Here is a 21,551-nt window from a genome sequence, read left to right as displayed (position 1 = left end):
TGAGAGAGGCAGACTCTCTGCTGAGCAGGGAGCCAGACACGGGGCTTGATTCCAGTACCCCAGTATCAGGACCTGAGCTGAAGTCAGACACTCAACCGACTGAGCTACCCAGGCCCCCCCTCTCTGCCTTATTTCTATACTCTTCCCATTGAAAACGGAAACTTCGCTATCCTAGAAAACAGAAAACAGCACATTACATACGGGTGCTGAACATTTTTTGCCAACGAACTGAATTTGCGTGGGTGTTCTGCAGGCCCTTTGTGAAATGTCATCAAACCAAACAAAACACACAGGACACCTGGACTGTCCAGAGGAAAGGTTCCAGGGCAGACCTCAGGGTAACAGGATCTCAGAAAGGAGGTATTAGTGAGGTCAGGAGTGGGCACATGAGATCAATGGTTGGCTGGGTGGGTGACCCTCAGACAAAAAAGAAAAAGGAGTTTTGCTGATTTGCAGATTTAAGCAGCAGTGGTTTTCAAACTTATTTTTTTATTTTTATTTTTTTCAAACTTATTTTTTTAAAACATAAAGTGTTTTGTTCAGATACATTTTACCCCAAAGCATAAAACAAATAGGACTGAAGAAAGCAAAAATGCTCTGCTTAAGCAGGGTGGGGGATCCCAGAGCCCTCACTCTAGGCCTCTGTGATGGTCCCTTCTATGGGAAAAGCATAGCACAAATTTAAGCTTGCTGATTGATTGATTGATTGATTGATTGGGGAGTTTGGGGGGGGGTGGTGGCAGGCTTCATGTCCAGTGCAGAGCCTGGCGCGAGGGTCAATCCCATAACCCTGAAATCATGACCCTAGCCCAAATCAAGAGTTGGATGCTTAATGACCTAAGCCACCTGGGTGCCCCACAAATCTAAGTTCATTTGTATTTAAATACCCCTCAAAATATGTAAGCAAGCCCAATTTTTTAGGATTAAAGTATAGGCTCCCAAGCAAGTATTTGAGGAAGAAATCCCAAACTCAAGCCCAGTCCAATCCTGGTGGGTTTCAGAGAAAAGGGGCAGCTGGTCAGGGATGCTTCTTTTTCCAGGAAACCTGATTACTTATCTTCAAAGCTGAAAATCTACCTGAAGCAGGATAGGAGGCATGAAAATAGATGGTTTGGCTTCCTAGGGAACTTGTTGGGGGTTACTGGATTGTTGGGGGCTGCAGTAAGTTTATCCAGTTCTAAAATAACAGTTTTGTTTAGAGAAAGTTATTCTCAAACACATATCCCTCAGTCCTGCCCTGGGAAATTATACTTTTTTATTCCTTTAGCAATTCACTATGTTCGAAGTATACTATTTTGGTGTTCATTTTCTTGTCAGATCCCCACCCCATGAAGCAAGCTGGACAAGTATTATTATTCCCATCCTACAGATGAGGAAGCTAAGGCTCAGAAAGATGAAGGGACTCCCAACAAGCTCACATGACAAATACGTAGGTCTTCTGATTCCTAATTCAGACCTTTTTTTTTTTTAATTTTTATTTATTTATGATAGTCACACAGAGAGAGCAAGAGAGGCAGAGACACAGGCAGAGGGAGAAGCAGGCTCCATGCACCGGGAGCCCGACGTGGGATTCGATCCCGGGTCTCCAGGATCACGCCCTGGGCCAAAGGCAGGCGTTAAACCGCTGTGCCACCCAGGGATCCCCCTAATTCAGAGCTTTAAGCATACCTGGTATCTACACAAATCTTGTGTCCTACTACGCACAAAGTAAAGGCCACAGATTTGGTGTTACCAGTTCTGAGTCCTTGGGGATCATCAGTGCCCTCTTTACACAGCAGATGTAATAATAACCTGTCATCTCACTCACAGGATTATGAAGGACAAATGAGACAATTTGGTAAAAGCACTTGGTAAATGCACCATCTAAGGGTTAGTTACCCCTCCCCTAACCCCTGCCATCTTGGCAGTTTCCCTGTCCTTCTATTAACTTAGGACTTCACTTTTACAAACTCAAAAATATTTGTCTCATAGCCTCTGATGGCATCATGCAAGTCTCTTGCAAAATTCAGCAGGTGGCCAGAGCAGTCAGCTAGCCATACTTTTGCACAACCTCAAACCAAAGTTCTCTCTCCCTATGTTGGAGATTCAAGGATGTGCTGCCAAAAGCTCCCAGAGTGCTTTACCCTGAGCCCCAAGCAGTGACCGTAGGACTGAGTCCAGCTGATGTGTTTAGGGGGGCCTCGCGGGGTGTGTGCATGGGGGAAGCTGGTCCATCACAGTCATCACAGACCAGGCTCTTTGTCTTCTCCTTGGCAGAATCGAACCTGAATTTGGCAAGTCCATCTGAGAGTGATCCATTCTCTGCAACCAAGTTCTGTCGGGATGACTCTGTGGTATCTAATGGCAATTTCATCTTTTTTTTTTAAATAGGAATTCACAATTGCGTCTAGCCTCTGTATAGGTGGGGGCCTCTGTCAGGAGGGCAAGTTGCAGTTGATAAAAGTTGTTGATAAAAGCAAAATCAGAGTAAAGAAAGTTGGAATAATTTAGGGAATATGTACGCTTTTACAAAATGAAAATGCCTTATTGTTTTTCCAAAGTATAAACATTATACATATACATTATTTAAAAAACCCCAAAGCATTAAAAAAAAAAAAAAAAAACAGCAACGTGGCAAAGTATGCAAAAGACAGAAAAAGCTGTATTGTTAATGTTTTGAGTATATCCCCCCAGACTTTTTCTTATAAAAATAGTGGCTCACAGTTTAGCGCCGCCTTCAACCCAGGGTGTGATCCTGGAGACCTGGGATCGAGTCCCACATAGGGCTCCCTGCATGGAGCCTGCTTCTCCCTCTGCCCGTGTCTCTGCCTCTCTCTCTCTATATAAATATATCTCATGTATAAATAAATAAATAAATAAATAAATAAATAAATAAATAAATAAAAATAGTTACCGAAATAGAATTATACTGTATATCTATTTTGGGAGCTTTTTCACTTAGATATTGTTGGACATCTTTCTATGCCAGTAAATATATATCATCCTTTTAACCAGCCTTATAATAAAGGATATTTTTCTCAGGCTGTGAGGTAGTCTTATGAACCCTCCTTCTCTGTTAAAGGCAGTATCATCTGGGCCTCTTCTCCTCTTTCAGGGATTCCTGATGCTGGGTGGTTCTGAGAAATGCACTGACCCGTTATTTCTGGCTAACACCAACTGGCAGCCAAAAAACACCACTGGCCAGCTGCACTTTCTCAGGCAAATTACTGTACTGTCCAGGGCCTTGGGCTTCTCTGTGTGTTAAACAAGAAGTTTGGATAACAATTTTCTGCGATTCTGTCAGCTCTGAAGTGACACATTAGCTTCTAGTTCATTTATCTCTGTGTTTGCCTTGGCACGGGATGATCCCAGCACACTGAATGAAAGGGGAGCCCTAGCTGTGCACCTGCACGACATACTTAAAGACCCCGAGGATGGGGGTCTTGAAGCTGGCAGGGCTGGGGAGGGACCAGGGTGGAGGGGCGGTTATGTCAGGGAAACAACTCTCCTGGTTTCCTTCCAACATGGAAGTGGGTGATGTCTACAAGAAGGCATGAAATTCACAGCATTGCAGTAAACACAGCCTCTGGGGCCTGTTAGTCCTTTCTGAGCACAAGTGTCTAAACTGCCAGATAACTGTGGTATTCATAAATACCGGAATTCATTTCCCATTTTAAAAGCTCTTTGGTCTATATTTCTTTTTTTAAAGATTTTTATTTCTTTATTTGAGGGAGAATGCATGAGTGGGGGGAGGGGGAAGGAGAGAGGGAGCAGCAGACTCCCCACAGAGCAGGGAGCCCGATGCAGGCCTCAATCCCAGGACCCTGGGGTCATGACCTGAGCCAAAGGCAAACTCTAACTGATTGAGCCACCTAGGTACCCTAGCCTGTATTTTCTTATCTAAGTCTCATTTCTGTCTTTTGGATGAGGAAATTGAGATTCAGAGAGTGTGATTTGCTGAAGTCCAGTGGACAATTATTTGCAGAATGAAGATCCCACCCCACACTCAACCAGTGGATTCCTCCTCCACCTCCACAGTCTCCACATTGGGTACATAGTCACATAACAGATGCATGCCTCTGTGTAAGATACTCACGAAGACACACTCCTCCGTACCCACTCCACCACCACTAGGACCCAGGACAGCAAGCATTGCCCTTCCCTGGCTCCATCTACTCTTTTAACACATAATTATGAGCATTATGCTAGGCACCAGTGGTAAAGTGGTGAACCAAGAGACATGGATCCCCATCTCACAGAGTTGACTCAGGGTCATGGGGAGTCTAGAATGAGGCAGGGATAGGGTGGATGTGAGGATGGTATATACAGTGTGATAAGAGCAGCACTGGACGGTACAGGGTAGGATGGAACACATAGGACAGGCACCCCACTCTTCCTCAGAGGGGTCAGGGAAGGCATCCTGGAGGATCCACTCCATGACCCAAATGATGGAGTTAGCAAGACCCTTGGTAGCACTAAAGAGAGATAGGAGGTAGGCTGACTATTCTATACCAAGAGAGGAGCATATACAAACACTTGAGGGCATGAGGAGCACGGTACTTTTGAGAAACTATGAGAAGTATCGTGTGGCCAGGGGTAATGCTCGGGTGGGATGCTGGTGTTTATTAAGGCTACAGAGAAGGCAGGTCTCTGAGTATGACAGCTGGTCAACCTTATTGGTGTTTATGGAGCTGATGTTTGTCTTGAGGGCACTGGGAAGTCATTCAAGGATGTAGGGAGTGATAGTGGCGACAGGCTCTTAGCAGACATTCTCTTTATCAATCCTACTAGAAGATATACTCTGTCTATAATTTTTGCCAAATTATGGATGCTCAACTTCGGGATACGTTTCCTTTTTAGGCTGCCACCTGTTTCATTGTTGTTCACCCACTTCTGGGGTCTCTGCGGCCTGTGCTAGGATGGCTCAGATGACCAGAGCTCTGTGTTCAAGATGCCATGGATATGGGGCATGGGGCCAAAGAGCTTCTAACTATTCCCTATCTTCAGCCTCAGCCTTAACCCAGGGCCTGGACTCCAGCTGACAGATATGGATTGACCAGCCAACATCCCTAAGGAATATTGGAACGCAAGTTTAAAGCATAACTAGAAGTATGTGGACTAAGCAAATTCAACCCTCATTATAAGCAAAGGGAAGCAGTATTAATATTCAATAAGTTATAGATAATAACAATTATCAATGAGATGATGCATGACTCCTACAACATATTCAATAAATACTAAATCAATTGATCAGTATTTAGATCATAAGAGAAATCTTATAGGAACATGTAAAAAAGGGAAAGAAACAGTTAAATACATCAAGATATTTTATAAGAAGTATGTATATCATGCACAGAGTATCTAGAGAAAGATTTCCAAGAAAATTAACACTAGTTACTTCTGGGATGAGGAACAGGGAGGATGAGGGCAGGGAAGGGAGGGAGATCTGTTTACTATGCCTTTCAGAGTCTTTTACATTCGGAAACACAGAAATATGATACATGATTTAAGAAATAAAATTAACCTTAAAAACCCATCCATTCAGCAGAACCCCATGCAGTGATTAAAAAGAGTGAGATTGAGCTATAATTACAAAAATGGATAGTTCTCCAAGATCTACTGTTATTTAAAGCTGCATATTTCAAAACATATATATGTTGTCACTTTGTGGGACAGAAAACAAACTCATTCGATGTGTACATTTTTTTAGCACATACAGAGAAAGTTCTCTGTGCCGTTCAATTCAATAACCATTGGCCACATGTGGCTAGGTACATTTAAATAAATTAAAATGTAAAGTTCAGTTCCTCAGTAGGGCTAGCCACATTCAGGTGCTAACAGCCGCGTGTGGCTAGTAGTTGCCAAATTGGACGGTGCAGACAGAGCACGCTTCCCTCAGAAAGTTCTGCTGTACAGAACTGGTCCAGTTGATCCGGCCCAGACTGACACATGGGACTACAGGGATGTGAGAAGAGACCTTGTGCTTTATAAATCTCCATGTTGTCTTTCTTTCTTTCCTTCTTTCTTTCTTTCTTTCTTTCTTTCTTTTTCTTTCTTTCTTTCTTTCTTTCTTTCTTTTCTTTCTTTCTTTCTTTCTTTTCTTTCTTTCTCTCTCTCTCTTCTTTCTTCTTTCTCTCTCTCTCTCTCTCTCTCTTCCTTTCTTTCTTTCTTTCTTTCTTTCTTTTACAATTACTTTTATAATTTTACAAGAGAAGAGGATGGCTTGCACCTGTGGCAGGTGTTTATTCCTCATTAAAATCACATCCTGTATTTTTTTCATGACTCCACCAATTCCAATTAGGGGTCAAGGGATGGCACAGCATTGCCAGGGAGCTATTCTCGAGGGAGGAAAGGCGACAACTGCTGTCCCGAATCGGAGCAAATGCACCTCCGGGAGGAGCACCTCAGGGCGGTGGCTGACCATCCAGCTAGTCTTGCTTCCTTCTGCTCCTCTGCTTTTCAGTCACAAGGGACAGGATCAGTTTGAGCGTCTGCCAGAGGGAAAAGCAGAGGCTGAAGTATTTTTAGTTCTTGGAGCTGTGGAATCTGGCAGAGGTCAGGCGGGCACTGGCCAGGGAGGCCCACCTCCAAGGGACCCCGAGGTCTCCTTGGAGATGGAGAGCTAGCAGAGTGGGGAGGACCCTGCTCTGAGATGGGGATGGCCATCCAATAGTGGAGTAGGAGCGCGCTGGGCCAAGCTCAAAATGCCGCCTGGGAGTAGAACTGACAAGAATGATGGATGTGATAACTGCTCCATGGTTTCTTAAACTGGAGGAATGACAAAGGTGAAGAGAAACTTGGAAGGAAAAGACGTGGGATGGAGGAGAAGTCTGGCCAGGAGGTAGGTGGGAAGGAACGTTATAAAATTTTTCAACTCAAATAAAACTTGGATTTGAAATATTAAACATCGCTCTGGTTATCATCCACCAGACAGAGAAAAGCAAAATTTCCCAAGATTATAAATAGATGGAATAAACTGAAACTCTGGGTTATAACTGCCTGGGGCATTTCATTTTTCCTCCACCTGGAGGAAGTTTATTCCTAGACCAGGGTCCAATGTTTTTCTTACTAGCAACAGGAGAAACAGCAAAAAGGACACAGAAGCTTTAAGGGTGGCTCAAGAGTCTTCCTTTATCAAACTGGAATTTAAACTGGTACATTTGTGTTCATCGCTCTTTTTTTTTCCTTTGGAAGATGTATAATGGTCATTTAATAATCCATTTGCTCTTATAAACCTATCCAAGCAGGTGGGTGGCTCATGCTTCACCCTTGTTCTCTTTGTTCTTCTTTTGAGAATGTTGATCCTGCCATATTGTTTTACACCCAATGCCTTTGCTTAGCTTCTCCCCTCTGTCTGGAATATCTTCCTTGCAGGAAGAGACCTCTCAGATTCCACTCATCTTAGAAGATCCAGCTTCTCTGAGTCAGAATTAATGTCATTCATCTCCCATTGTGGTTTGTGTGAGAATCAGTTGAGAATGCACCCATCTCCTGCATGAGACTTGAGCTCCCACAGGGACAGACAATGCACGTTCATTCCTGTGTCCCAGCTAACCCAGAGCCTGGTTTATGGTAAGTGCTTAACATGCTGATGTCCATCTCTTTCTCCCCTCCCATCATCACCTCCCCTCCCATTCCCTTCATTCACTTTATTAATATCTATTAAGCCAATGTACTGTGGGGAAAACAGATTGTGGTGGGTTGAGTAATGGCACTTCAAAGAAGTCCACATCCTTATTCTGGAACCTGTGAATGTTGCCTCATATGTCTAGAAGGATTTTTGCAGATGTGATCAAGCTAAGGATCTCAGAACTAGGAGACTATCTTGAATTATCTGATGTAATCACAGGGTCTTTACAAGAAAGAGACCTTCTGATTTCTTAATCAGAAGATATGATGAGGGGCCGTGAACCAAGGAAGGAGGACAGCCTCTAGAAGCTGGAAAAGGCAAGAAAATGGATTCTCCCTGAGAGCCTCCAGAAAGGAACCAGTCCTGCAGACATCTAACACACAAGGAAATAGGGAACGACCCCAGTCTTCAAGGAGCAGATTTTTTGTTTGTTTGTTTTTGTTTGTTTGTTTGTTTGTTTGGGTTTTTTCTGCAAATTTTCTATCTACACAGGGAGGAGACAACTTAGGAAACTATGACAGGTGGCAGTAGAAGTAGAGAAGTAAAGGTCGGGATCCCTGGGTGGCGCAGCGGTTTGGCGCCTGCCTTTGGCCCAGGGCGCGATCCTGGAGACCCGGGATCGAATCCCACATCGGGCTCCCGGTGCATGGAGCCTGCTTCTCCCTCTGCCTGTGTCTCTGCCTCTCTCTCTCTCACTGTGTGCCTATCATAAATAAATAAAAAAAAAAAAAAAAAAAAAGAGAAGTAAAGGTCTACACTTCCCCACCCTGTTCACCTTCCTAGATATGCTTCTGTGTACAAGCTTCCATCTTCAAATAAAGCACTGAGACGTGAATACAGACTCCATATTTGATTCAACCCATGAAGAGTGTAGTATGGATCCCTATGCTCTACAGCATAAGACTCTGTCCATACAGACTAAGATCGAGTCAGATCTATTGCATTCAGTCAACTGTCAAAATGCATTTGTGAAGCAAAGAAATAGGCAGATGTGAAATAACCTATGGGCCAGCTAAAACTCAGGCCTCACGATGTTCCATCACTGATGAAAACAGGCTCATTTTCCAGGTGTACAGCCCTCCTGAAATACAAATGGAAACTAGAAGACTGGATGGCTGTCCCTATGATTATAGCCTTTTACCATTAACTCTCCTTTTTTTTCCTTTCGATTTTGTTTTTAGGTTATTTTTTCTGATTACGAAAGAAATGTAAAATTTAGAAAGTTCGCCACAGTCCCACCCCTGAAATATTTATCAACAAATAAAAGTCTTAAGACTAGCATTTTTATGCATCCAACCAAAGAAGATAAATAATCGGATGTATATTAAAATTTTTTTTTTAAAGAGGAAGACCCTAAGGATATACGGCAGCCTCGGAATAGTATGTGTTCTCAGCTCCCTTAACTTCCATATCTGTAGCATTACTCAGGAACCACATTCTGAGTAATGAGGCTGAAACAGGGTAAGATTTCCAATCACCAAGGAAATAATAACCAGAGTCAACACTTAACGGAAGGTTTGCTTAATTTTAGGCAGTACACTAGTTCATTTAGTCCTCATAACCTTGAGCAATAATATCATATAATCCCTACTTCACAGATGAGGAAACAGAGAGATCTGGTAAGCTTGTCCAGGGTCACAAAGCTAGTTTGTGGGAGAGCTGAAATTTGAACCAAGGCAGATTATCAGCGAAAAAAGCCACATGCTAACCAACCACCTTGTCACACTGCTTCTCAGAGAAGTTCATTGATATCACTAATCTGCACCTAGTAAAGCAGGAAAGCAAACAGAAGTTTTAAAATAAGGATTAATACAAAAAGGCTTTACGAATGAAGACATCCCATTCCCATTAAAATTTTAAAAGATTTTTTTCCAATTCAAATAGTAAAAATACATGTTTACTGTTGAAAATTTGAGCAATGTATAAAGTATAATGAAGAAAAATAAAAATCATGTGGTTTCATTCAGCTGCTTCTTTCTGTGGGCTCAGGCAACGTTTCTGAAAGCGAGATCTGTAGACCAAAGATATCAGAAGCACCTGGAGTTCATCTTTAAACATGTGGATTCTGAGACCCCATCTGAGACCTACAAAAGCAGAACCTCTGAGGGACCGACCTCAGATGCTGCTATGCAGTGGCACTTGACAGCTCGCAGCCCCATAAACGATAGAACTCATTCAGTGAAGCCCCATGCTCTCCGGAGACCCGGATGCTACAGGACCTCGGCAAATGCCTACTGGAAATTCTTATTAGATGAACATTTGGTTTCAGAAATACTCCTGAAATGGAATTTAAGGAGTATTTCTAATACTCCTTATAGTGTACTCACAGTGAGCTAAATTTAATTAATATTTTTTGACTTTTGAAATTCAATTTTAAAAGTAAAAATTGCAGTTTTAGTCATTCTTACGCCCAGTAGAGTTTGAGTATCACTGCCCAAAGCTGAGAAAGAGAGGTCTAGAATCCTTTGAGACCCAGAATTCGAAACCCATGCCTCCCACCCCCCACCCTCCAAGGCCTACCCACTCCCCCCTTGCCTTTCTGAAACCAAATCGTCATTAGGGGCAGTAGAGGAAGGGGAAAACCATGTCCCATTTGAAAGTCAGACTTGGGGGGAGAAAAAACAGGTTACTCCATAAGTATATTTTCCTGACCTTCTGCTACAGGCTCTGTGCCCAGGGTCCAAACACCCCCGAAGGGTCCCCAAGCAGCGTTTGCATCCTCAATTCTGATTCCCATTTGGGAGCCCCGCCTCTAGCTTTGCTTTTCCATCAGGCAAAATGGCTCCTCTCCATTAACATCAGGCCCATGTTCTAGCTATTAGCCAAACAAAAGATTTTCCAAATATGGACCCAAAAAACCATGTGCACTTTAAAGGCCACAATAAGCTTAAATAGCTAAAACATATTTAAAAAAAAAGAAAGCCAACAATTGACGCCAAAAGCGTGAGTCCTTAAGGAGCAGAACAGCAAGACAAAAGCCAGAAAGAGGAACAAAAATATGCATTGTAGGGGAGGGGCAAGCAGGGAGGTATAGATTTATATGGAAGAGCTGACATCATTGTTTCCCAATAATACTCTGCATGCAGGAAACAGATGGGAAAGAAGTGGTGGAAGGGCCTACTTATGGTAACAGGCCATGCTCTCTGTTTAGAAGCCTGCCATTTGGAACCTAAAAGTTTTACTTTGAAAAACTGGGATGAGAACTCCATTGCCAGAAGTTTTATTAAAGCCTGGCTAACTCCTGCTGAACTTAGCACCTTGGCGACGCATGGTAAAATGGAGCTGTGCGTATCAGACCCGGATTGACTGCCAGCTGACCCGTTTGAGTCCAGAGGACAGGGAACTGTGGGATGGGAATTGCTGTGGGACAGTCCCACTTTCAAGCCCTGGTTCTTCTACTTCCCAGCTGGGTGACGTTAGGCAAGCTACTTAACCTCTCTGAGTCAGTCTTCATCTAAAACACGGGCGACAAAACAGAACTTTCCACACCATGGGGCGAGGCCGCGGTTGCACATTGATGCCCTCCTGCTAGATTTAATCAAGACGCATAATTAGAATGGTCAGCTAACATCATGAAAAAGAGTTTTCTCTTTTAACAGACTCCCTCACTGAACCAGTTGCCACTCTTGTTATGATCAGCTACCCTGCTTCCTCCTGAGGGTCGCTTCAGATCTCCTGCCCCTGAAGACAGCTTCTGTCTCCCCAACCATGGCCCCCCACGCCCCAAGCCTGGCCACCCTAAGTCTCAACTCCCTTTCCCAGAGCTTAATGTCTCCTCCCTCAGGGTGCCAGAAGTCATGACCAATACAAGTCTCAGGCAAAACCATGTCATTTCCTGTCTGTAGACACCAAGCATCCCATCTCCCCTCTATCATTTTTATTGATTTCCCCCCTGACAAACAACCCACTCCAATGGCTCTCTTTCACTCAGTCGCCTCGCATGTAGACATCCTCTGGAGCCCTCATTTCGTTCTCTGTGCTTCTATTAGCTACCTTCCCCTCCGGCGACCCCACGAGGCTGAGAGCAACTTGAGAGCATCTTTACAAATCCAAGAGTGTCTTGCACAGTTCAGCCCCCTTAAATACTTGTTGCATTGAATTGAAAACCCCATATGAGATGGTTTCTGAATAAAAACATGAAAAAAAGCCAGGGAAAGAAATATGCATAATTACACAAATTAGCTCAGATGCCTGTCACGAAAGCTATAGATTTATTTATAGTTTGCCAGATTCCTACTTTATATATCAAACGTGGTGTCTGTAACAGTAAGGGATGGTATATATTGCTGGGTGGGGGGTGACATTCATCCCTCTCTCCCTGGGGGAGGTGGGGAGGGGGCCCCAAAGGCATTCTGGGGCAGCATCAGGCCATGGGCGTGGTACCAGGGCCTGGTATGCATCAGCCAAGCTTGAACTAGAACAAAGAGTGCCTGAGACTCTATCCCAGAAACTCAGTTGGTTCTGGGGCCCCGCCAAGAATGTGGTTCATACCAAGGAGTAACTGGTGAGGCACTAGGAAAAGGCAGTGTTTCTGGGGCATCCTGTGCGAAGTCTGGGTCAGCTTCTATCTTGGAGGAGCCATAAGCCCCCCTGGGGAACCTTAAACAATCTTGGATCCCTAATGCTGCAGCCCATCAGCAGCGTCTCCGGTCCTGAGCTTCCTAGAAGGGCTCTAGCACCGACTTCCCGAGGAGGAAACAGGGTCAATCAATCAAGTGCTCTGTGTTGGCCACAGGGCTCACCCTGAGAGGCCCCGTGCACTTCCAAATCTGCGAGAGCTGCTGAGTGCGTCGGCCTCCAGCAGAGCCCGCCGCTGACCTGCCAGTTAGAAAATAGAATAATGAGGGGAATGGAGATCAAACTGGGTGGCTCTTGACGCTAAGGCAAAGGGCGTTCCACAGGGAAAGGAGGATTGTGGCTGCAGTGGGCAGGGAGGGGACTGGAAGGAAAAGGTGGGGACTGGTTGGTCTTGAAAGCTGGTAGGTCTAGAATAGATGTGTGTGCAAAGCACCTTGCAGAGGGTAAAGTGCCATGCAGATGTCCAGATGTAATGGCTGTAGATGTCCATAATAATATTATTAATATTAATGATGTTATGGCTGGGGGAAGAGCTAAGCAAAGAGAGAAAAAGCTATTTTTTTTTTTGTAGGGTTATGGGTTTTGTTTTGACAAAAGTGTATGTAAATGTCAAATTATAAAATGTGCTATTCTGGGGCACTGTGTTTGTGCCTAGAATGGTGGCCTTGGGAATCAGGTAGATCTGGATTTAAATCCTGACTTTTGGGCACCTGGGTGGCTCAGTGGTTAAGCATCTGCCTCTGGCTCAGGTTGCGATCCCTGATCCCAGGGTCCTGGGAACGAGTCCCACATTGGGCTCCCTGCAAGGAGCCTGCTTCTCCTCTGCCTATGTCTCTGCCTCTCTCTGTGTGTTTCTCGTGAATAAATAAATAAAATATTAAAAAAATAAATAAAAATAAGTCCTGCCTTTCCTATCTCTATAATCGTTGTAAGATAATTATCCTCTTTCATCTAGTTTCTTCCTCTATAAAATGGGGATTTAAAAAAACCCTGATTCTTAAAGATGTCAAAAAATATTATGTTGTATGTATAAAGTGATGGGCACAGTGTAAGCAATCAATGCATGCAGTACCTCTACTAACAAAAATAACAAGCAGGTCTGATTTGCGGCTTGGCCTTCTTTTCTCGGTCCCTTCTCTCTTTCCAAGAGGACTTCTTTTCCTCCTTCATCCTTTAGCCATCTAGCAAGCATCATGTCCTCATCTTTCTCCATCAAAAGTTACTCTCAGAAAAAATCCTAATACCAGTATCTGCTCTTCTCTGAATTGCAGTGAGCATCTTTCCTCTGGGTGCTCTTTATTTTAAGCCTTACCTAAAACTGCATCCTGGGGGGAGGGTTAAAAGGACAGGCCCTAGACTCTTGAAGCTTTCTCAGGCTGTGGCCCCACCTCAATAAAGACTGGAGGCCAGCCTTTTGAGGGAGGAACATCAAGACCAATTAAACTCAAGCGTGGCATTGGTACCACGCTTCGAAATAGCTCAGAAAATTGGGTGGGATATGCACCCATAAGCAAAAAGAAAAGTCATTTGAAGGGAGGGATGAGTGGGAAAAAGCTACAACTCAAGGCAAGTCATGAGTGAAAAACAAAACCATAAAAAAAAAACAAGTAGCTCCAAGTTCCCGGGCCCCAAGACCGGTGTGAAGGAACCACAGAGAGGACGGTGGAGTTCTGAGACCCAGAGGCCAGTGGGGGTGGACAGCTCAGCTTGATCAGTCTGTTCTGGAGGAAATGAGCACCAGGTCGCCCCAATTAGAAGGGTCTGTTATTACTTCGTTCCAAAAATATTTAGTTCCAACATCTAATGGAAAAAGAGCAAAGTGGGGGGGGGGGCATGCATTTCTTATCCTCAGATTAAGTCCTGGACCTTTCAGCCCACCTGCTCCTCCCATCCCACTGCTGCCCAGCCACTCGCACAGCCACCAAATCCCGGCGAGGTGATTCCCGGGAACAAACACTCCCCAGCAAGTGTTCCAGAGCAGCCTAGGTCAATCAGCTTCTGGAATTCAGAAATTGTTCTCCCCTCCTCCCCACTCCCACAGAAAAGTTTTCCAGCTAGCCTACAGATGCCTGCTGGATGGGGGGTGGGGTGGGGTGGGGTGGGGTAAAGAGGATGCAGCAAAAGCTACAGCTCCCATGACACTGGAGAGCTTCTCCAGTCTATGGAAAAATGTCTTCCTGCTTTCATCGTGTTTCCCTCTGCCCCAGCATTAGGCCAGGCCTGCTCCCGCCTCCTCCAGCAGATGGTTCACTTGACTCCAGGGAATGTCTGGGGTGACAGGTCCGCAGTGCCAACGCCTGAGCCTCCTGAGGCTGGAAGGCATCTGGGTGGCCTCGAGCGGGGGTGGGCAGGGGAAGTGGAAGGGCGAGGCCACGCCTGCGGTCAAGGGGCTGTTGCCATAGGTCTGGACAGGGGCAGGAGGGAGGGGTGCGGGGAGATGAAGTAGCTGTTTCTATTCTGTGTGGGTTTTTGGCCACATCCAGACTATACAGAGTAAGATTCAGGCAGGCTTTGTGTTATCAGTCGGTTAAACCTTAAGGTTTAAGGCCTTAATTCTCCTCTTTTGGTTCTTTCTGTTCAATTCTGGGACCCAGCGATGGGGATGCCCCTCTAAACCCAAGCCGATGAGGTTGCTGTCCTGTCCACACAAGCTCTGGTTCCTGGATCTGATTTCTCTTTCAGTTCCCTTTGGGTTTAGGAGTAGCTGGGGCTCTTTCCCAGATCTTTCTGAGGGCCCTTTTGACTCAAATTGACATTTTGCTCTTGCACTCCCGGGTGGCTCTGGGAAATCCCTGCATAAATGGCTTCTTCATTCAGTGGGGCAATCAATCTGCTTCCCATCCCCCTTCACGACTGATTAACCCATCCGACCATATCATTTACTTATTTCACTGTAGCCCTCGCTCATTCAGTCATGGATGGTAGGTGGTTATACTAGGGCAAGTCTAGGGTTTTATAATAATAATAGCTACATTTGTGGCTTTCCATATGCATGTCCTCTGCCAAGTGCTTTGCCTGTATGAACTCATTTATCTTCCTGTCAGTCTTATTACTGCCATTTCACAGATGAGGAAACTGAGGCTCAGAAGAGGTAAGTCACTTACACCAGGGTTGGGAACAGGCAAAGCTGGCATTCAATGCCAGACAGTAAGCTTCCAGAACTCTCAATGGGAGTCCCCAGCAGGGGCACCCGACTTGGGAGGTCAGGGAAGGTTTCCAGAAGCAGCTGAGACCTAAAGAATGAAGAATGAGGTAGGGAGGGTGTGATAAGGATGTGCCAGGCAAGATGCTGGGGAGGAAAAAAAAGGAAGCCAAAGAGAGTATCCGCCCTGGTTCTCCAGGCAGTGTTAACTCCTGCTTTGGACAGAAAAATACTCACCTTCCTTGCTGAGACTTTGTTCCTATTTCTGTTTATCTTATCTGTTTAATTGTAGATAGTAGCGTTTACATGTTCTCTTCAGTTATGACAGCTAGTTTCAAAGCTTTGTTGAGGCCTCGGTTTCTGAAAGTTTGTTCACATCCCTTAGACTATACATTTCTCGAGTCTGGGGTGCATGTTTCTTTCTCTCCCACTGTACCTCAATACTTACTTGTTATTAAAAAAAAACCAATAAACAAACTGAGAGAATGACTTAGCCTCAGAAATTATACTTTTAATTTCTACCTTTCTACCTTTCAATCTGATAAGAACTAGAAAAAAATCTTCAGTAATAAAATGTCTTTTCAGACATTCAGAGGATGCATTGTGAATCATTAAGTTTCCTTATCCAGGGGGAAAATGTTCTGTAAAACCCTACAGTGCAAGTGGTGGTTCCCAAATCTGCCTACATATCGGAATCATCTAGGAAGCTTTTAGAACATACCCATGCCTGCCTGGGCACCAAGAGATTCTGATTTAATTGTTTAATTGAGATGGGATCTGGGCAGCACCTTGCATCACCCCCCCCCCTTTTTTTAAAGCTCCTCAGGTGATTCTAACATGCCACCATCATGGCAAACCCCTGGGTCAGACAATATCCCCTTTTCTCAGGGATCAAATAAAACGACAGATTGTTTGGAAGGGTGAGAAAGTCCTCTCAGCCTTCGTTGTGAAGAAAGATGACACAAATGGAGGCAGGAGACAGCTTTTCCCACAACATTCTCTTACTGGTCCCTTGATTCCTGGCCCCAGCATTTCCAAACCCTGTGGGAAGACCCTGGGCACTTGGTTGAGAATGGAGGGGTTTAAAAAAATGCTTATGGATGCACTCTGGCCTCACAGGGCTTCACCTGCAGCCTTCCAAGCGCAGGTGACAAAACGATGGGATTTTCATTACCTAGCTGCAAGCAATGACCTTCGTATTCAGTGGTCAAAAAGAAGACCACAGAACCGTACTATTTTCCGCATATCAGCAAGGAAGAGATGCTCTTTTCCCTCTACTCCAGGCAGGAAGATAAAGTTATCTGGTTCCCGGGAGAGATTGAGGGTTGGGGTGGCAGTCATGGTCCTGGCCAAGTTGGCCAGGAGCAACTTTGTGCCATTCTTGAGTGTTCTTACCGGGTTGGAGGCAAGTGGTCAAGGAAGCAAAAAAGGCGGAAACTGGCCCTTCATGTCAGGCCTGTGTAAAGCTGGAGATGATCAACAGCAGGATCTGAACTTGGCATCTGCGTGGATGCCACAGAAACTGTATACGTGTGTGTGTGTGCTCACACCTGTGCATGCATACATTTCTGTGAGAAACGGTTTCTGGTTTTCATCAGCTTCCTAAAGATTAAGGATGGTACTTGGCCCTGAGCAGCTCCTGCTCTGAGCTGGACACATATTTGTCCCCCACACACCCCTGTCCTGGCAGATTTATCCAGCTGAAGGTAGCAGGGCTGGCCATAGCAAATTACCGAAGTGGACGGCATTCACTCTTTACAAGAGGCCTCAGGGGTGTAGCTTCCCCATTTTCAGATGGCCTGAGCACAGCTAATGGTCACCAGCTTTGTCTTCCTCCCCAGCTTGGGGCTTTCCCTCCCTGTCTGAGCAAAAGGGCTCTCTTGGCTTCCCTATATCTCTGTCTTCTTCTGCCCTTGTGCTCCCAGACCCGAACCCATTTTTCTCTGTCTCTGCAGGATCATCACTTTACCCTTGATTCCAAAGTTCAGTAGTCACCGTGTCAGTCTTGTGGGCCCTCCCCAGGCTTCTGGTTTCTAGTTACTATGCTGACTTGTCACCATCAGGACTCTGGGTTGAACTTCCAAGGTGATGGGCAAAGGGGCAGTGCCCAGGTCAGCCTTTCCCCCCCGGGGAGCAGAGTTCCAGGCCTTGTCTACTAACCAATACATGTATCAGAAAGTCAGTGAGGAAAACACATAGTTTTAGAGAAAAACATTAGCACTTAGCTTACTGATGCTACACTACAGGAAAAATAAGATGCAACTATATAACTAGTTATAGATGCGGCAAAAAAATCCTAATTACTCTCATTTATATAAGCTGTTTATTATGCATGCCCAATTCTCATGTGGCACAAGAATGGTGTCTAGATCATTAAGTGGGTCAGTTTCCTTTTGTTTCAAAGCTAAACTGTATTCAGGTATGTCAGACTTGAAAGCTTGCCGATCCTGTGACAGGGCTGTCTGCTTTCAATTTAGGAAAAAAAAAAAAATCATTAGAGGAGAATGTTGGCCTAGATGAGGAAGCTAGGGAGGGGAGAGGAGCCTTGTAGGTCAGGTCCCTCCGCATCCTCCATGATTTACTGTATGAACTTGGGCAGGTCAATTTACCTGCCTGGGCTTCCTTGGCTTCCCTGCGCCCTTTCCGCCCCCTCACTCCAACACCAAGTCTGGGAGCACCAGGTACTGGTTTTCAATTTTTTTTTATCTTTAAGCAGGAGGCCCCTTCCTTTTTTTTTTCCCCAAATAAAACCTGTATAGAGGGATCCCTGGGTGGCACAGCGGTTTGGCGCCTGCCTTTGGCCCAGGGTGCGATCCTAGAGAACCAGGATCGAATCCCACGTCGGGCTCCCGGTGCATGGAGCCTGCTTCTCCCTCTGCCTATGTCTCTGCCTCTCTCTCTCTCTCTCTCTGTGACTATAATAAATAATAAATAAAAATTAAAAAAAAACCTGTATAGAAACCCAAAATATAAAGCAGGTGAAAGAAGAGCTGCCGAAAGCTGCCTTTGGGGTGTCTTCACCAAATGCTGGGATTCCTCGCTCATACTATGATTCTTACATTGCAAGAATGGGGCAGGACTGGCAAGCAACCCCATGCAACTCTCACGCTTGAAGGGGAGCCCAGGATAACACCCACTTGGTGGACGGGGGCATCCCAGGAGCATTTGTAGTGAACCTGGACTTAAACCTGGAATTCCTCACAGAAGCAGGTGGAGGGAAGCATGTCATGCTGAACTTCTGAGGGTAGTGGGTAAGATGCACACTCGGAGTTCTAACACCTTCAAAAAAGTTCAGGCCGCTTTCATTTCAAATTGCCCTCTCCCAGGTTATTGGAGGGGATGAAAGGAGTTGACTGTTATGCCTTGGTTTCAAAAGAGGCAGTTTTGAAAACTGTGGTCCCCCAAGCTCTAAGATACTAAGCCATTTGTCCTAATGACACAGCAGACGCTGAAGTCTGGAATACCGCAGGAATATCACACCACTGCAAATTACTAGGTGGTGCTGAGTCTTTAAAAAACAAAGCAAAACACAGAATTGAAACAAAACCATTGCACTGTTTTTTGAGATGCATGCTTGATATGAGCTAATCAAATGGTTTTTGAGAGGGTTTTCCTGGAGGCAGAATTATCCTGCACAGTTAAACAATCCTCCAGTTTCCTCCTTTGTTATAGCTATGGGTAAATACAAGGCCTATATAGTGGACTATTTTCTCTCTCACTTATGTTCCTGAAGACAAGGCCTTTTTGTCACGGGTATGCTCAAGACCAGTCAACCTTACAAAAGGAGTCATTTTCTGCTCAATTTCCCCAACTTTCCTATGATGAAAAACGTGTAACTTCAAATGCTGTTATTGTATTCCAGATTGTTTTCTTTCCCTCTCCCCCAACAAATGTTTAAATTGTCTCTACTCTGCGGGATCACCCCCTGCCCGGCTTTTTTTTTTTTTTTTTTTTTTTTTTCTTTTTCTTTTTCCTGAATCCAATCTGACCTTGCAAGCAGAGAGAGGTGGCTCTCCTCTTCTTTTCCACACCCTAAACTATTTTAAAATCCAGGCCCTCTGACCTTTTTACAACACTCTTCTTGTCTGACACACCAAATGCTAATCCGAGAGCCGAGAGGGGGTAAAGGGTCTTGGGGGGGGGGGGTTGGGGAGGGGAGGGAGGGAGGGAGGTTACCATATATCTGGCATCAGTTCAGAAATTCAGAAAATGTTTGTGCAACCACTCCCCCGGCCAGGATCCACCGCACCCCCTGCCTTCCAGCACATTAATAAAAAAAGATGTGAGCGGATGAAACCGGAGAGCCCAGGAAGGACACCCAAGGCGGTCAGATCGTGCGCCCGGGCGGCGGGGGTGGGGGGAGCCCACCGGCCACCACCATCCCACACGTCCAGCCCGCATCCCTCCCCTCCCGACTTCCAAACTTGGAGATGAGGACCTCGGGCGCTTCCAGCCCCAGCCCGCGGAGTGGCCGGTGGGAGCAGGAGCAGCACCGCCCCTAACGGCTGGTGCGGACCTGCGGAGGGGCCGCCGCCACCTCTGCGCGCCGGGGTGGCCGCGCCGGGCACCTCCGCGATCCCGCGAGTCCTTTAAAAAGAAAGGAAAAAACATGCACGGAGCCCCCAGGCCTGGCAGGCACGAACTTGCGAAGTGCGCCTAACACGCCCCAGAGGGGTCCGCGTCTCCCTCGAACAAAAAGCAAAGCCGGGTTCGGAGGGTGGGGAGGGCGGGGAGGGCGGGGGGCGCGCGAGGCCCGGAGGCACCTCACCATCCTGTCCTGAGCTCTCCAGGTGCTCGGTCAGGTCACAGCCAAAGGCTCCGGCGGCGGCTCCCTTTCGTTTCAGCTTCTGCTTGGCACCCTTGTTCTTCATGAGTTAGTCCCGCCGAGCCTGGCCTCCGGCTCCCCTCCCGAGGGCTCGGCGCCGCGCCCAGGCCGGTGTCCGGGGTCGGGGGCGCGGGGCTCCTCCAGGGCCGCGCTGCGGGGGGCGGGGCGGGGCGGGGCGGGGCGGGGGCGCACCTGGCCGCCGGCAGCCGGGGGCGCGGGGCGCGGGGCGCGGGCGCGGGCGGGGGCGCGGGCGGGCGGGGCGGGGCGGGCCGGGGTCTCCTCCGCGCGGCTCCCGGGCGGCGGCCGCGCCCTCAGACGGCTCGGGGCGCGCGCGGAGCCAGCATCCCGGCCCCTCGGCCGCCCGCCCTCGCGCCGTCCCTTTTTTCCTGTCTTACAAACCCGAGGATCATCCAGCTCAGGAAACGCTGGAAGGAAGTCAGCCGGGGAGGGGGCGGGGGTGGAAAGTTTTGGCAGCTCGGCGCGGCGCGTGTACGGGGCCGGAGGAAGTAGGTGGGTGGTGAGGAGTCCGGGGCGGGGGCGGGGGCGGGGGCGGGGGCGGGGGGGCCCGGCCCGGAGCTCCGGCCCCCGAGCCCTCCGCGCCGCCCGGGAGGAAGCCGCCGCGCCCCCGGGGCCCGCAGCCCGGCCGCCGCTTCCTGCCCCCCGGCACCCCCCCCCGACCCGGCCCCGACCCGCACCCCGACCCGCACCCCGACCCCGACCCCGACCCCGACCCCGACCCGCACCGCGGGAGGCGGCGCCCGGCCTCCTGGACCCAGGCTGCCAGGTGGGCCCCCGCCGCCCCGCCCGGGCTGCCCCCTCCACGCCCCCTCCACGCCCCCTCCACGCCCCGCGCTTCGGTGCCCCCGCCGCCCGCACCCACACCTGCCGGCGGAGACAAAGGCGGGGCCCCCGCCCCCGCGACCTGCCGGCCAGCGGGCTTCCGCCTGCCCTGCGCCCAGGTGCCCCCACCCAGGTAGTCCCCCCCACTACCAGCGGCCTCTCCTGCGCCCAGGTGCCCCCACCCAGGTAGCCCCCCGCTCCCAGCGGCCTCCCCTGCGCCCAGGTGCCCCCACCCAGGTAGCCCCCTGCCATTCCCAGCGGCCTCCCCTGCGCCCAGGTGCCCCCCGCCCAGGTGCCCCCCACCCAGGTAGTCCCCCCCACTCCCAGCGGCCTCCCCTGCGTCCAGGTGCCCCCACCCAGGTAGCCCCCCCCACTCCCAGCGGCCTCTCCTGAACCCAGGTGCCCCCCACCCAGGTAGTCCCCCTGCTCCCAGCGGCCTCTCCTGCGCCCAGGTGCCCCCACCCAGGTAGCCCCCCACTCCCAGCGGCCTCTCCTGAACCCAGGTGCCCCCCACCCAGGTAGTCCCCCCGCTCCCAGCAGCCTCTCCTGAGCCCAGG

The 21,551-nt window shown here is 47.8% G+C and overlaps 1 protein-coding gene and 1 long non-coding RNA gene across 3 annotated transcripts in view; one reads left to right on the top strand and one right to left on the bottom strand.

Annotated features, from left to right (window-relative positions):
• The window catches only part of ARHGAP31 (Rho GTPase activating protein 31), a 111,314-nt gene extending 90,791 nt beyond the window's left edge, over positions 1–20,523 (bottom strand). The window contains exon 1 of one of the 2 annotated variants that reach the window (XM_025476531.3): positions 20,098–20,523. In XM_025476531.3, the coding sequence (XP_025332316.3) occupies positions 20,098–20,200 (103 nt within the window). In that variant the 5' untranslated portion in view covers positions 20,201–20,523. The remainder of the gene's footprint in view (positions 1–20,097) is intronic. The other variant, XM_049105540.1, reaches the window with a different exon arrangement.
• On the top strand, positions 4,845–8,757 carry LOC112677852 (uncharacterized). The gene is made up of 3 exons (XR_003147229.3): positions 4,845–6,820; positions 7,354–7,551; positions 7,829–8,757. It is a non-coding gene; the product is annotated as an uncharacterized LOC112677852 (long non-coding RNA).
• Positions 20,524–21,551: the final 1,028 nt, after the last annotated feature.

This window comes from Canis lupus, chromosome 33 (assembly GCF_003254725.2).
Source record: "Canis lupus dingo isolate Sandy chromosome 33, ASM325472v2, whole genome shotgun sequence".
In the NCBI taxonomy this organism is placed as follows: domain Eukaryota; kingdom Metazoa; phylum Chordata; class Mammalia; order Carnivora; family Canidae; genus Canis; species Canis lupus.
The sequence above is the reverse complement of the archived record's forward strand: the minus strand, read 5'-3'. Positions and strand labels throughout refer to the sequence as shown.